General features: G+C 44.0%; 1 protein-coding gene across 2 annotated transcripts in view; it reads right to left on the bottom strand.

Annotated features, from left to right (window-relative positions):
* Positions 1-7,654: 7,654 nt before the first annotated feature.
* The window catches only part of SHISA9 (shisa family member 9), a 293,564-nt gene continuing 284,190 nt past the window's right edge, over positions 7,655-17,028 (bottom strand). For both annotated transcript variants that reach the window (XM_049699770.1, XM_033428780.2), the window contains one exon: positions 7,655-11,586. In XM_049699770.1, coding sequence (XP_049555727.1) covers positions 11,204-11,586 — 383 coding nt within the window. In that variant the 3' untranslated portion in view covers positions 7,655-11,203. The remainder of the gene's footprint in view (positions 11,587-17,028) is intronic.

The raw sequence follows: 17,028 nt of genomic DNA, 5'->3' as shown, positions 1-17,028 counted from the left end.
CACATATTCTATTTGTCAGTCCCCAGGGCTGCCCACTCGGGGGTGCTAGTTTCACCCTCCTCCCCTCCCACCTTCCCCACGCCCAAGCTTTAACTGAAGCTCTGGATGGATTTCTGTTTTCTCCACGTCACTTTCTGTCACACCTGAGGGTCTGTGTTGAATTGAATCTCCCGGAACTTCACAGACTCTGCAAGCTTCAGAAGGGCCTTGGAAAATAGCAGCGGGAACTTCACAGGGCAGAAGGTTGGATATCGTCCAGTTGAAAGAAAAACTAGGTCTGTGTGGTAGGAGGATGCAAGACAGAAACGGAGAGAGAAAGTGAAGGAGGAAGGAAGTGGGGTGGAAGGAAGGAGAGAAGGGACAGATCAAAAAATAAAACAGAGAGAGGGAGACAGAGAAAGAGAGAGGGAGAACGTACAAGGAAGGACAGAGTCTGTTATGTGTATGTCGGCCTCCTCCACTCGGTGCCAAGATCTTGGGAGGCAGGGCCTGTGTCTGATTCATTTCAGGGTACCAAGGCTTAGCCCTGAGCTGACACAGAGCAGCTGCTCAGTAGATACGCTGTCCAAGCAATCAGTAAACATAAAGACATCTCAGCCTAGAACAAGCCTACGGAAAGTGTATCAATATTCCTAGTTTATAAATGAGAAACTTTAAGTCAGAGAGGCCAAATCAGTGGCCCAAAGTCACACGGGTTGTAAAAAGCTAGCCTGAGGTTCTCTCTTAAATCAGGCTGACCCCGAAGCTATGCCCCAATGCCTCCATTAGCCAAGTTTGGACAGATAAATTCTCCAAACTTCCTGTGTTTATAAACCAAAGAAAACTCATCTTGCTTACTGGGGTTAGTTGGGCCAGGGCTAATGCCCTCCAGCAGTCAGAAAAGGGAGGCATGACCGACAGAGTTGGTGCTTCACCTAGATGCCCTCATAACCCCGTTCCTATTTCCATGCACCTCTCTTCCGGATTCCGTGTGCCTTTGATTCTAACTTCAAGCACCTGAGACCCTCTGTGGAGGCGTTCCCTGGGGCTACTGGCACCACTTTCCCCTCACATGCAGTGAGCCAGAGTTCCTGAGGTTGCCATCCCTTTGGCTAATGATTGGCAGATGTAAGAATGAAAGAATGAAAGCCCAGCTTCTGTGCTTGGGGTTGGTGCAAATTCTGAGGCGCGTACACACCAGAGTACACTCCATGGGACATTCCCTGAAATTGCATCCTTGTTTGGCTTCTTCCCCTTGTGTCTAACTTCTACCATTCCCTTCCAGTTCCTCCTGGGATCCCCTTGTACCTTGAACGTGAATCCTTGTCTTGGGATCTGTTTCTGGGGATCCTAACATAAACAAAAGGCAAAAACCAAGTTGGTTTCCAATGAGTAGGAATCAACGATAAGCAAGTGCTTCCTATTAATAATAGCTCCAATTTTTTGAGCATCCACCATGACTGAATGTTTCACACAGCTTATCTCAGACGCCCAAATAACATTGCAAGGTAGGTCTGACTGTGTTCATTTTAGAGACGAGAAAACCTAGGCTCTGAAAAAGCTCAGTAATTTCCCGAGGGTCACATAGCTTGAGGTGCTAGGGAGGAAATATGAACCCAAGGCTATCTGACATCAAGGCTTTCCTCTGTCCATGATGTCTCTCTATATGGTACTTGCTTTTCCATTTGTCCATCTTCCATCTTCCTTTGTTTTTAAGGGGAAGTGATGGTGGCAGAAGGGATCCTTGTATCCTCAAGACCTAGTATAACACTTGGCACATAGTAGGTGCTCTGTATTTATTGAGTGAATATGAGGTGCTTTGAGAAGAACCAAACTCTCAGAAGTCTGTAAATTTTCCCCCAAATTTTGTTGACTCAGTTTGAGAAAGTATTATATACCCATGAGGCAGATACCCGTAGCAAATAATGAGACCCAGGGTAAAGGCTTCAAGACCTACATGGCGTTAACTTTTGGTAACCTGAATCTGGGGACTCAACTGACACCCAACCTGTAGAATTCTTATATATTCATCTCAACTGCCTTTGATAAGTGGACACTGCGGCACAAAAACAAAATTACGGCATCAAAAACTTCCAATTACTAGAAAATAAGGCACCTGCACATCAAAAACTGCCCCTTTAGAATCTTCCCATTTTGTCCCTTTTAAGATGAAGACAATGTACTGTTCTATTTGGATGCTGAGATTTTTAAAGATGAGCTGTCCTTTTTATAATGTTTTAAAAAGAGGATTTATAAGATTTGAATCTAACTGAAACCTCTGAACTTGCAAAGAGGAAAATTTCAAGAGGATGTGACAAAATTATTTCTAGCAACCGTGACATTTCTTGATGTTAAATGCTTTCTTTGAACTGTACAACACAGCGCAAGTTGGGATTTGGAATCTGACAAGAAAATAAGTGAGATACCAAGCTGACGACGTAGATATTCTTCTCCTACAAAGGTTTTACCTCCATAACTGGATCCAGATAACTTAAGTTATACCAGTAACTTCAAGAGGGCTAAGTGAGATGCTGGAAATGGTGGAACCAGATACTCTAAACTAGGTTTTGAAAGCCACACCAGCACTTGCTCTGTGACCTTAAGTAAGTCATTAAACTTCTCAGTTTCCTTATCTATGAAATGGAGTTACTAACACTTTCAGAGTTGCTGGGAGGATTAAAGATGAGGTATGTAAATTTCTTAACACAGAGTATAAGTTTTGTTAATTAAGCTGCTGCTGCTGATGATGGTAACAGATGACATTTATTGAGCAAGGCTCTCAGTCCAACAATCCTGGAGGAACCGGGCTTACAAGCAGATCTTTCTCCTCTTGAGCCTTCAGATGAGACTTTAACCCTGGCTGACACCTTGATTGTAGGCTCATGGGATGTTGCTAAGCAGTGCTCAGATTCCTGACCCCTGACAATAAATGTGTGCTGTTTTTAAAGCTAAGTTTTGGAGTAATTACATGGTTATGCTGCAATACATAACTAATATGAAGCCAGGAGTTCACAACCATTTTTACTACCATGGATCTCGTTAATTATGACTTATCCTCTATAAACCTCTAGATCTGAAAAATTCTGTTGAACAAACCACATTCATTGAGCAAAAATTTATTTTCTTTCCCATTTCTTAAAATTCATCATAACTATATCTAATTAGGTGTGCAGTAAAATCAGTTCCTTGATATGCTCATGACATCACCAACAGCCAAAGAATTGGAGGGAAAGGCACCAAACGAAGTTCAGACATGTCTTACCCAAAGCAAAGAAGAGTGATTTTCTTCTAATGCCTTCTGCAGGGCCTGAGTGTGTGATGATTTCTGAATGAGGTTTTAAAATATTGAAAATAAATTACCAGTGAACTGTGCTCAGAGCTTTATCTAAATTGTCTTATTTCATTCTCATAACAGTCCTTCGATAGATGCTATTATTATGCCCACTTGGATTCAGACATGGTTCCTTGAACTCCAGAGGTCCTACTCTTATCCAAAAGATTGCATGGCCTCTTAGAGAGGGAAAGTGACTTTTGCCAGGCATACAAAATTAAGGCATACTAAGTTAAAATTCCTAGCTTCCTGTCTGCTTGCCCCAGAGGCCTCTTCCAGCCCTGCTTTCTTTCCACCTCACAGACACTAAAGCATTCTGAAGGTCAAGTCTGTTTTTTTGAAGGACATTAAGGACAGAAGCAACAACTGAGGCAGCATCAGACCGAGTTCAATGTCTCCAGGTCAGTGACACATAGTAGGAATGGATATTGACCAGTGGATACTACCTGATCCAGAGTATATTTTTCCCCGGACTTAACTGTATCTTCTTGGAACAATTTTGGAATGCATTACGGTTTCCAATTATTTACCGCAAAGGATGCAAGCACAGATATAGATCATGCAAGAATGAAATGTTGTGATAGGGTTGGCTTGAATCATACAAATCTGGGTTTCAATTCCGACCCTGCTATTCACTACATGTAAAATCTTGGATGAGTCATTTCACCTCTCTGAGCCTCAGTTTTCCCCAGCTCAAAAATGGGAATGATGCCTCTTCCTCAGAGCACTGATGAAAGGAGAAAATGAGGCAAGGCACCTACAGTGCCTAACCTAGTACCTGGCACATAATAAAAACTCAATAATTAATACCAGAAGGAGTTGTTGCTATTATTATGATTATGATGATTATCATCTTTCAAGGCTGAGAATGTCTGAATTGATAAGGAAAACTCATTTCAGTTTTTAGGTGATGAATGTATTTCTAATGGGATGGATTTTTTAAATAAAAGAAACCGAAAATTTCTGGGACACTGAGGTCCTTGTAATTGGGATCTTCTAAGCACTGGGCTGGGGGGAGCTTATTTTGAACGGAAGGACGTGATTATTAACTGTTTCCAACATGCCTTTAAATAATCCCCAGACACGTCTGACAAGGGCTTCCTGAATCTCTGACATCTGCCTTTCTCCTTCGGGAGGGAAGGAGAACTGGAGACATCACTGGGATACATCCTAGTGTCTGACTGGCTTCATTCCAGGGAGTAGTGAGGACATTTAATATAACTGCTAAAAAAAGAAAAAAATCATACAACATGGCATGTGGTCAAGAGCTTGAGTTTGCATCGCAAAGATCTGGGTTTCAATCAGCCCTGGCACTGACTTGTTGTGTTACTTTGTGCCAATTTAATTTCTCTGAGCCTCAGTTTCCTCTGGGAGTGGTGGATAATAAAGTGCTCTTTCCTACGGTTATCATAAGGATTCGCTGAAATAATAATTATGATAACAAGAGCTAACTCTTAAGTGTTTACTAACAGTTAATTAATGTGTTTAATCGATTATTTTATTTCTCACAACAGCCAATAATAAAGATACTATTATTGTCCCTATTTTTAAAAGATGAGAAACTAGAAGTATGAAGAAAATAGGTAAGTAGCTCTAAGTCCTACGAATCCATGAATGCTTAACCTAGACCTCCAGACTGTCAAGGGGCTCCATGGATAGAATCCAGTGGGTTTGGGACCTTGGATAGTACAAAATAACATCTTCATGTTCACTAGTCTCTAAATGAAACGACGTCACCAACAGAAGCACAGATATTGTCGCATCAAACTGTAGTGGTAGCAGAGAGCTCAAAGAATTGCTTGTGCTCAGCACTACCTTGAAACCTGTCATTAGGTCTTGTTCTTTAACGCATGAGTTAAAAATCACATATATTACTATATCACAAATGTGGATTTTAAGAATATTTTCATCACTGTATTTCAAGATAATAGGTTTGTTTTGTAATCCTATGCAGTTTATTCTATGCATTTAAAGTCAATATTTTGAGAAAGGATCCATAGGTTTTACCAGACCACCAAGGGAGTCCATGACTCAAAAAAAGTTAAGAACCTCCAAGCTAGTCCATAGATGTTAGAGCAACGGAAAACCCTTAGCATAAAGCCAGGTACATAGCAAGTGTTCAGCGCACAAAAGCCATTACCATAGTGATTATTATTACACCCAGCAAAATCCTGTTTATCCAGGAGCAAACTTTTGGAAGTAAGAAGGGAGTCAATCCTGTTGACTATACCAAATGGTACAGTGATGGGAGGGGGACCACTCACTCAAGCAAGGGAGCAGGATTGGAGATTATCTATCCCAGCCTCCTCCTTCTTGGGGGAAGAAACAGAGTCCCAAAGAGGGCTATTTTCAGGGCCCAGGGCACATGGCAAATTAGCATTGGAATCGATACCAGCAACCAGTTCTTCTAGAGTCAGTCCTCTGCCCATCAGAGGACACGACCTTTTGACATTGGACACGAAACTAAAAGATGAAGTTCCCTCTCTTTGGAAGCACACACCTTCATCTCATTTCCTTCTGCATCCCAAGGTCCACAGGAAGAGCTCACAGATATGGGATGATCAGGGAACTGGCATCATGCACACGCCTCTCGGGGGTGGTCCACTGCGAGGAGGCAGTGTCTCTTACAAACACTGAATCCTGGGCCCACATTCAGACCTATGGAGCTCAGGGATCAGCATCTTTATCAAATTTCCCCACTGACTCACAGGTTCATACAAGTGAGAACAACTGTACAGTAGTTAAAGTACGAGCTCTGGAGTTCGAATCCCAGTTCTACCACTTAACAGTTGAATCACTTTGGGCAAAATTACTCACGTTTTCGATACGTCTCTCACCTCCAAAGCTAACAGTGCCTACCTTATACAGTTGTGATGAACAAATGCGACCGTCACATCAAGTCTTCAACAGTGTTTGGCACATCGTGAGAGCTCTACAAATATAATTGATACGGTGGTTGTTGTTGTTGTCTATGACTTGTAACCAAGCAGACAGCTTCACTAATGGAAGCGCCTGTCACTGCCCCCCAGCCCCCAAGAGGCATGAGTTTCTATCCTATTGAAGCATCCACAGGGCTGTGATGTGTGCTGCTCGGTAACTCCCCTGATCTGAACGGTTCCTGAGTACTGGAAAAGCATCCTCTGCCAACCAGACGTCTCTGATGACTGTAACTATGCCCCAGAGAGAGAGCAGTGGGGTCTGCTCTGGGAGACACTAAGTGACCTGCGACTACTGAAGGATCTCCAGATACCAGAGAAAGGACCCTCACTCTGACTGCAGTTTGTGGTCCACTATCCCTATTGACAACTTCTCCAAGTATCCAGAGAGCGGAAGCTTCATTCCCAGGAAAACTCAGACATCCAGCTTTGAGCAGCCCCGGGAGCCCTCACCCCCATCCCTGTGTCTTTAGGACTTCGGTACACGATGGCTGACTTCCAATTAGTGCCAGGGCATGGGGTGAGAAGGGACAGTCCCCCTGCTTTGTTCTCGTTTCTCTCTTCGAAATCTCTCCACCCTTGCATCTCTGTGCCTGGGGCTTTCTTTGCCACCATGGAAATCCCTCTGTCCTTGCACATGATGGCCTGGGGCTGTCTAAACATTAACACCTCTTGAAAGCAATGCTCAAATGATGTCTGATGAGAGTTGGTGGGTAAACACCCCAGCTCCATGCCCACTTGGGTGGGATAATTCTCCCAGTTTCCTTGCAGCATTAAACTGTAGTCACTCATATCGATAGCTGATGTGATAAATCATCCTTTATTAGCTGGTTTTCTTCCCGTTTCACCTCCCCAACACCAACCAGTGTTCCCTTCCTTTCCCAAATAAACTCCTTGCCCTCAAATTCTTCTCTCAGAACCCCTCCCTGGTGGAACCATATTAAGGCAGGTTTCGACCTGAGAACTCAAATTTAATGCTAACAGAAGGCAGGCAGGAAATAAAATTTAATAAACAGTGGAAGAATCCAATCCCCCATACTTTCCATATTTGTGTCTTTTACAAACCTGGTCACTGGTAAAAACAGAAGTGCAAATCTCAGCAAGAATCTTGACCATTAAGGTTAGATTTAGTTATGATCAGGGAGACCGAGCCATGATATATATTTTAAGGCAGGAGATGAATTAACAGACATGACACAAGACTCTTACCAAGAACCTTTCAAACAAAAATGTCTCCCGGAAAATCTGTTGCTATTAACTAAAATCTTCCTTTATCTGTAATGATTTCTCGTACCCTCAGAATATTAAGGATTTAGCTCCCTATGCTAACACTGGTGCTCCCTGGTGAAAACTCAGATTAGGATGATACATGGTAACCCTAGAAAGATACATGGTAACCCCAACAGCATCACATATAATCAGTTTTATTGCCAGGTAAGAAATTCATATTAATATAGTGAATACATATGTTTACAAATAAACATTCTTAGAAAACAAACAAATGTGTTTTTTTCTTCATTGTAGGAAGTATTATTGGTATCATAAACTCTGCAGTCGTTGACAAGTATTAACACAGGTTTACTTGCAGAACATATGGTTACTAAAATATTCGCACATAAAATATGCTCCATTTACACACAAAAAAACTGGGGGGAGTTAGATGGAAATGCCAGGCGGAGCCCAAGGCTGACGGAGGCTGAGACGCTCTGGGAGGGCAAAGGGAAGTCAGACTCTGGCCCTGTTGGGTTGGAAGTTGGGGGGTAGCTAAAGGTAAGAAGAGGTTACTGCCAGGGCAGGAGATGGGGCGGGGATAGTCTCCCTGCTTTGTTCTGGTTTCTCGCTTCTAAGTCTCCCCATTCTAGCTAGAGGATCCTTGTTGATACATGGCAGGCACAGTTCTACAGGTCATGATAACCTTTCAGTATCATGAGGTCTGCCATACCTCCCTAGAAGAAGCCAGAGAATAAACTTCCCTGTCCAAACTCCCTCCCTTCCCCCGCTTCAGTTCAGCTCCCAAAGCCAACTGGAAGGTAACGAGGCTAAGTACTGCTCTTCTTGGGCTCTCACCACTGTTACTTCTTACGGACCAAGCTGCAACTTCACTGCCGAAATTATAGCTGCAGACCTCCAGGTTACAAAATTCACTGGGTGCGGTTTACTCAGAAGAGAAGGAACACAACGAATAAATCCTGTAGATTCAGAGACCGAGAAAGGTCCTTCATCAGGGCCGGGATAAGGGGGTTGAGGGAAAGGAGCAGAAAGGAGCTAAAAGGGAGACTAGAATGATAGAACTTTGGAGCTGGAGGGAACCTCACCAAACAAGCCAATCCACTATTTCCTGAAGTATGCGCTGTGCACCACTAGTGAACGCAAGATGATTTTTAGTAGTACATGGATAGAGCACTAACTACCACTGAGTCACATAGGAAATGATTCCCTTTTGTCAGCCCATTTGAGTACTTCAAGGAGAAAGTCTCCAATGGGTGCCGGTATATCTTTAACAACTCTTCAACGTCTGCTAATCTGTTTTTAATCAAGAAAAGGGGAGAGGGAGAGAGAAAAGAAGGAAGGGAAAAGAAAGAAGGGGAGCAAACGCCAGGCTCCAGGTTCAAACCCTTCTGCGGGTAATAGCCTGTAGCTAGAACATAACAATCTCTGCGCTGTTGCCTTTGTCCTTATTTTACACTTATTTTCTATTCAGGGTGACTGATATTGGTTTTCTGTTTGTGATACTGACAGTTTTCCTTTCAAAAGTTAAATGTATTAAAAATGTATCAATTTAGGTACAAATATTGTGATAGGAATACACAAAGATGCCAAAAGTGTGCGGCAGGTACACAGATAACTAACATCAAGGAAACACTGACCAAGCCCACTAGTCGTTACTCCACAGTGGGTAGCACTGGGGTTTCAGCCAAGAGGCTGAGAAAGCAGGCACTAAACCTCCAGCTCTGCCTCACCCAGCACAGAGCCTCACATTCGCCAGGATCTGACAGAGGGTCTCCTGGGCACGATTTCTTTTCTTTTTTTTTTTTAATGGGCAGAGGTTTTGCTATTTCAAAAAGCTTGAAAAGCTTGATCTCGCCCCAATTCCCCATGTTTCAAGTGGAAGACTAAAGCCCAGAGAGATAAAATGCACTGTCAATGTCCCCAGATCAGCTGGGAGTAAAGAAGAGTATAAACAGCTGGTTTCCCCGATCCCATGATGTCAGAGAGATGGGGAAGCAGAACGCTGATGTCCAGCATTCCAGGAAGGGTCTTGTTCAGACCACGTTCAGTTTCTGACATCAGAAGAGCTGGGGGTCTCTCCAAGGTTCCTGTTAATTAGCTAAGCCATTTAAGGGACTGGTTGAAAACTTCTCACCTTAAATGAAAATCTCTTCTCCGTCAACCTCTCTCTTTGGGCTTCCACTAAACAAATCAGTCTATTAGGAAAACTGTCTTTATTGGGACACCCATTAGCTATGAGAACCCATCTGAACAACAACCCCGGGGTATCGTGGATGGGAAATGAACGCATTGCAGTATCTGGGGAAGTGGTTTGGAGGGATCGTTTGTCTATCTACCTATCCTGGGAATGATGGGACCAGGAATGCTTGGGTCCCACGCTAGGTTTGGGGAGCTTGGGGTGGGACTCGGGGAGTTTTGACAGTGTGCGGGGGAGGGAGGTCTTGGTCTTTGCAAGTTGCAGCATTCCCCCTCAGAGTGTGGGATCGGGTGGGCTCACCAACAAACAGAGGACGGAAACACCTTCTACTACTGCAGAAAGACAGGAGGCAGGAAGGCTAAAAGAACACAGGTTGCACTTGGGAAACAAGACTGTCATTCAACAGTGACACATTGAAGGCACCACCCACGCTTATGACATTTTCAGTCCAAAGCAGTTGAAATTCGGCAGCGGTGGCAGCAACAGGCTGAAGGGGAAGGGAGTCGGGGATAGACAGTTAATAGAGGATTGGTTTCTGTCTCTGTTTCTTGTCTCGGAGGCGGGGGGACAACGCCAGAAATCGGAGGCTCTGGGTCCCCTTCTCACCTCTCGCCGACATTTCAACTGTGAATTTTGTTTGTTTGTTCTTGACGACGTTGTTGATTTCCTAAGTCTTGAAGACGTTGGACAAAAGTTACTTTGCTGTTCTTGTCTGTTTTGTAGTGGGATTCTATTTTATTTTCCTTTTTTTAAAAAATAGTTATTTAAGACTCTCTGGACCCTCTCCCTGCCATAAAAGCCTACCCCTCCCATTTCCACAGTCTTTATGGGAGTTGTCTAAAAAAGTTCTTTCTTTCCCATCACTGTCAGTGGGTTCAGGGTCTATTTATTTTTTGTGAGTTTGAGTGTGTGTTGTTTTTGCTTCCAACCTTGATGATGTAAGAAGTATATAAATAGCATGGTGGGGGGGGGGGGTCCAGTTACTGTCTCACGCTCATCACAATTTTATGTCCACATCACTACTTCCTGGGATTAGAAAATGCTTATCAAGTGCACCAGCGACCCCTCTTTTCTACCCCACCTTCCATCCTTTCTGGCTCTTTCACCCAGAAACAGACAATGCATGGTCAATGGTATATGTGCTCAAATGGACAATTTCTCTAAATTGTGCTACTTTTTTTTTTCATCATGGATTTGTTTCAAGTCAGGAGGAAAAGAAAAATCAGCCCCACGGTTTAGGCATGTGAGTTGGCCACCTCGACCCTGAAGTCGAAAGCGGGTGCCTCAGTTTCCCCTTGGCTGTATTGCTGACCGTCCACGTTCCGGTCTTGCTCAGCTGCCCGCCGACACGTGTTAGGCATGACACAGGAAAAGCGTGATTCCATGTCACCAGTAGGTTTGTCGTCGGTCGGTGTGGAGGGTGAACGTGTGGGTGGGTGTGCGGGCGAGGGACAGGGAGGGTGTGTGTTGGGGTATTTTTTGCCTCTCTCAGTTGAGTGTGGTCTCCAGGATGTCCCCTGTAGCGACAGCTCAGACAGTCACTTCCGTTTTGCTGTTGGTGATGAAGTATGGCTGCGGGGGTGGGTAGTGCTGGGTGCGAGTTCCCAAGGGGTCGCTGGAGCTGGACTCAGCCGTGCCCAGCTTGCCCTTGTTCCCATAAGCTTGCTGCCGCCGAAGAGATTGATCCTTGGGGTCCCAGCTCTTAAAGTTGGCAGTGGAATTGTAGGCCAGGGGGTGGGAGGGCGTCTTGTTGGTGCGGGACTTCTGTCCGTTCTGCTTGGCGGGGCCATGCTCAGGACTGAAGGCCCGCGGCTCATCCTCCACTCTTACGGGATGCAGAGGCAAGTTCCCCTTGGCGGCCAGCTCGGCCAGGTGCCGTCGCTTGGAGTAGAAGTCATCATTTACCTTGTCGGCTGTACGATGCGACAGGTAGGTGGACGAAGTGGGGAGGAGAGAGCAGAGAGAGGGAGAGAGAGGAGAGAGAGAAAGACAGTTAGGGATTAGCAGGTCAACCCAAGAACAGCATCTCAGTGGGCCAACAGTCCAAACGAGACACACACTAGAAACTCCACCCGGAGCAGACAGAAGGAAGGAAGACAGGGTCATGTGTTTTCCACCAACAAGAGGAGGACCAAGAAGGCGAGGGCATCCACAAGGGAATCTCTAGTTCCCCCCAAATCCTTCTTCCTTCACAATCACACCTAGCACTCCGCCACCCTTGCCTTTCTTATAAAATGCAAGTGTTGTTCTTTCTTCATTATGAAAATGATGCTTCTCATTAGAGAAAATATCGAACACATTGAGAAATATTCGTATCTATCAGCTACCGCCCAACACAGTCGGTATCAATACTTGGGTGTATTTTCTCCTGGTTTTCTCAATAAAGAGTTTCATTTGGAATTTGTGTTAGTGCTTTTGTTTTTGCTTTTAGCAGTTAAGCAGACCTGTGTTCAAATCCCACTTCTGCCACCTACTAGCAGTGTAACTTTGGTAAATAACTTTTATTACCAACAGCTTCTGCATCAGGAAAGTGGTTACAATAAAAAAGGATATTTCATAGGGTTGTTTAGAGGTTTAAGTGATGCCATACGTAATGTGCTTAGATATTAGCCACCACCATTATCATCATTATTATAAATAACTGTAATTTCTCATGCAACATTCTAGCAAGCACTTCTTCATGTTGTTATAAATCACTAGCAAACAGCATTCTAATACCTACATAATATTTCAGTGAGCAAAACTGTGAAAATTAATCATTCATCCTATGGATGACCATTCAAGCTGTGCCAATATTTTGCTAATATAAATCAATCTGAAATGAGAATTTTTTAGACTAAAGCTCTCTTAGTATTTAGAATTTTGAATGTAAAATAATTCTTAAAATATTCTTTAATCTATATCAGAGGGTGGAAAACTATAGCCTATGGATCGAGCTAGCTGCCACCCATTTTCATAAATAAAGTTTTACCGGAATGCTGCCATGCCCATTCCTTCACCTGTCTGCAGTGCAACAGCAGATCTGAGTGCTTGTGACAGAGACTTCATGGCCCACATAGCCTGAAATATTTACTATCCAGCCATGAAATAAATTATCTGAAGTGGAATTACTTGGCCAAAGGCTGTAAACATTATTAAGGCCCTTTATACATATTGCCAACTATGCTACAAAAGAATTATACCAATTTCTGCTTCATTCACCACACTCTAAAGCACTGAATGATTCCTTTCTTTCTTTCTCTCTTTTTTGTTTTCTTTTCTCTCTCTCTCTTCCTCCCTCCCTCTCTTCCTTTCTTTCTTTCCTGCCTTCTTTCTCAATTTATTTGATAACTTTCTGAGACTTTATTTTCTCTCACAATTCTTTTATTAGAATATCCTCTACACTTTTTAAATTAATGTCTTAGCAATAAACTCTTGAACATATATCTCTCAGGAGTCCAGAAATATGTGCTGCTCTTTAATCCACACTTCCAGCATCCCATACTGTTACGTGTGTGAGATTACGTAAATTCCTGGAGGTCACTGCCCTTCCACGTTTCTTTTCTCATTCGATCCTTTCAACCACAAGAGGTGGGAAAGACAGGGATTATGACCTCTGCTTGACAGATGCGGAAACTGTCAAGCTAAGGAACATGAAATCATTTAATTGAGGTTACCCGCAGCTAGCGGCTGAGCCAAGGTAGAACCTAACTCCATTAGACATTATTTGATGCTTTTGAAAGGCCGTAGAGGGAAAGCTCTGTTTTCAGGAATGAGTGAGCACATATGCCCCCGCTTGCCCCTTCTGCATCTGTGGCAGACATCACTCATTGATCACAGAGCTCTTTCCTAGCTAGCATGGCCTTTGCTTAGATTCCTCAACACAGCACCCCTGGAAGCCACATGTTAACCTTCCAGGCTTAATACAGTTTAAGTTGGGTTTCTGTCCATGTTTAATGTAAACAACCCTGAGTAATGTAATCTTTGAAGAGAATGTCCCCCCTTCCTTGAATTCTAGAGCTGTCTGAAGATACAGAATATCAATGCCAAAAGGAACTAGGGAATAGCTACCGACATGGGAAGAGCACACATTCCCGAAATACCATGCACTCCTTAAGGTGGTATGAGTTACATTCAAGTTGGCATTAGAATCGCGTCTTCCAGAGGAAAGTTCTAGGTTTCCAATGCCATGATGTTTCAGCAGAAGGATGCTCTGACATCCCTCCTTGGACTTCAAAATTCATGTATCCGGTTACCTCCAGGACAGAGTCACTGGCATCTCCCACTCAAGGTGGCCAAGACTGAACCCATCAACATCATTCACATCTGTTCTCCAGGCTCTTCCTTCTCTCACGAGTGGGAACACCAACTCTCTAGTTACTCAAGCCAGAAACACAGGAGCAGGTGCTGATGTCACCCTCCTCTTCTCCTCAGCACAACTGCTAACCCACAGGTCCTTCCCATCATACCTACGAAATGCTTCTCTAACCTCTGCTATGCCTCCTCCTTGCTTTAAATGCTGCTCTACTTCTGCCACCAAACTGGCTCCCCTGCCTTCAGTCTCACCTCCCCCAGGCCACTGTCCACACTACAGCCAAAAGTATATTTCCTCTTTTGTTTTGTTTTGTTACGTTTTGTTTGGCCGCACTGTTCAGCTTGCGGGATCTTAGTTCCCCAAACAAGGATGAAACCCGTGCCCCTTGCAGTGGAAGCTCAGAGTCTTAACCACTGGACTGCCACGGAAGTCTCCCAAAGGCATATTTCTAAAACTGACCATGTTACCATTTACCAAAACCTCTCCCAGCAATTTTTCCCAGTCATTTAGTCATACATCAAATAGGCACGGTCCAGGTGGTAGACATTGTAAATATAAGGACATTGGGAGAATCAGAAACAGACAAGGTCCCTGTCCTCGTGGGGTGGACATTCTATGAGGGAAGGACAGAATGTGACCAAATAATCCCACAAATTACATAGAAGTAGAAATATAGTAAGTGCTATAAAGAACTATCCAGTCTTATGAGTATTAATAATGAGGTCTCTGAGCTGGTCGGAGAACCAGAGGAGGGAGCTGACGTGTCTCACCCCTTCATTTACATCAGATGCTCTGTTATTCATCTTTCAAGGTTAAGCTAAGGTGATGCTTTCTGATTCCCTGGCTCCCTCAGCAACCTCTGCGCTATCATAGTCCTGACTGCTCTTTTCTAGTTTTCCATTTTCACATCTATTTGCTCTCACTAAACTGCTTTCAGTGTCTTACTGAAAGTCTCACCCACCCTCATTATGTCCCCGGGCACGATCCAGAACCATTTATTCCCAAATTCCTCTTTCCAGACCATGGACGAGTCTAAGGGAAGCTCAGAGCAAGGAATGCATTGGAAGGTTCCCGTTTCTGACAAACTGAGGAAATTGATTATGAAACAGGTGCCCCGACAGGTGGGACAGGTGATGTCCTCTCAAAAAGTTCTAAAGAAAAATAGTCCCAGGGGCATTCAATTCTTGCCCTATCAGTGCAGGTATGGGAAGCAGCTCCCATTAGGAGGAATCACGGAGTCGCCCGTGGAGAACCTACAATACATCCTTCTCCACACCCAACCCTGAATTTGTCTCTTGGTGAACCTGTCATTGGGAAACCCCTGAACATAGAGAGTGTTTGGTATATGGGGCAAGGGTGGGACAGAAAAGTCTGTAGGCTTTGGAATCAGACAGACCTGAGTCTATGAGACCTTGGGAATGTCAAACTCCTTTATCTCTATTTCTTTTGCTGTAAAATGAGGATAATATAACTACTCTGAGGTTTATTGTTAAGAATAAATTATATGAGACATATAAGCTATATAACACAATTCTGAAAGAGAGTAACTAGTCACTACATATATTTTGTCTGTCTTCTGGCTTATGAAAGAGGCACTGGATTAAATCCAACACACATTTACTGAGCGCTCTGTGCCAGATATCCAGCCAAGCACAAAGGAAGCACTCATCCAAACTAACCACCCTTCCTTCCTTTCTTCCTTCCCTCTTTGCTTCCCTCCAGCTGCCATGTGTACCGAGTGCCTAGCTGTCCCTATGAGACGACACAAGAAGGGGCCTTGATACGTTTGGGATGAGGTGCCGGTTAGGGAAGGTATCCTTGAGGATGCTTAGTTGGAATCTGAAAGTGAAGAGTAACAGAAACAGCACCCAGGTGAGCGCACATGGGGTGTATTGCAAAAACAGCTGTAGTACTTTGCAGTTCCTTCCATCGAGAGGTGGAGTCTATTTCCCTATCCTATGAACATGGCCTGACCTTGTGACTGGCTTTAACCAGTAGACTGTAGCAGAAATTATGTCACGCACATCCCAAGCCTGGGCTTTTAGAAGTTCTGCAGCTTCTGTTATCAGATCTTGGAACCCTGCCTCCATATGAAAAAGGAAGCCCAGGTTAGCCCCCTGAAGGATGAGAAACATGCAGTCCAGGTGCCCATGTTCACCACAGCCAACAGCAGCCTGCTACCTGCCAGATACCCAGTGAGGCCATCCTAGACTGTGCAGCCATTAGCCCACCTGCCAGCTCATCACAGACACTAAGTAAGCCTGGCCAAGAGCAGCCAAGCCAGCCCAAACCAGAAGAACTTCCCAGCTGATCCAGAACCACAAGCCCAATAAGCAGTTGCTATGTTAAGCCACTAAGTTTTGGGGTAATTTGTTACGCAGCAGTAGATAACTGATACAGAACAACATCTGCAAAAGGCCTGAGGTGGGAAGTGGCATGGTAGCTTCAAAAACTGAAAGGATATGTATGTAATAAAGTGAAGAAAACAAGGGGTCATCAGATCATCTAATGTCCTGTATGCAGGATTATATCGTTCACATCTATTTGTTTGTCTGTCCCCCCTCCACATGACTCAGAGGTGTTTTTGACAAGTGCAGAGCAGGTACAGACTTGCTGCATGGGGCATAAAACCATCCTTCAAAGAGTTATGTTCAAGATCATTTCAACAAGGATGTGGTTGGTGGTTAGGTGGATGAACTGTTTCCATAACGAGGAAATGCAATTTTTGTGAAATCCTCTTTTTCATCCCCTCTGATTTAGATAGCGAGGATGGGAAAGAAATACTTACCTGGCCACTCTCGGTGTTGTGCATTGTGGTCCCTGTCTTACTATATTAAAAAGCGGCTTGTGAAGGAAATCACAGATTCATTGAGCAGCCTTGTAAGCCCCATTAATAAATGCATTAACCTAACCAACCAAGGTACCTCGTGGGCAGGTGGTTAACAAGCCAACCAGGTAACAGATGTGCGAGGCTTCCAACAACACTGGTCCTCTCCGTTTTGATTTTTCTTCATTTAAAAAGAGGAAGAAAGAATGAAAAAGGTGCTTTCCTTCCAATCAG

This window comes from Orcinus orca, chromosome 16, assembly GCF_937001465.1.
Source record: "Orcinus orca chromosome 16, mOrcOrc1.1, whole genome shotgun sequence".
NCBI classification, from domain to species: Eukaryota; Metazoa; Chordata; class Mammalia; order Artiodactyla; family Delphinidae; genus Orcinus; species Orcinus orca.
The sequence above is the reverse complement of the archived record's forward strand: the minus strand, read 5'-3'. Positions and strand labels throughout refer to the sequence as shown.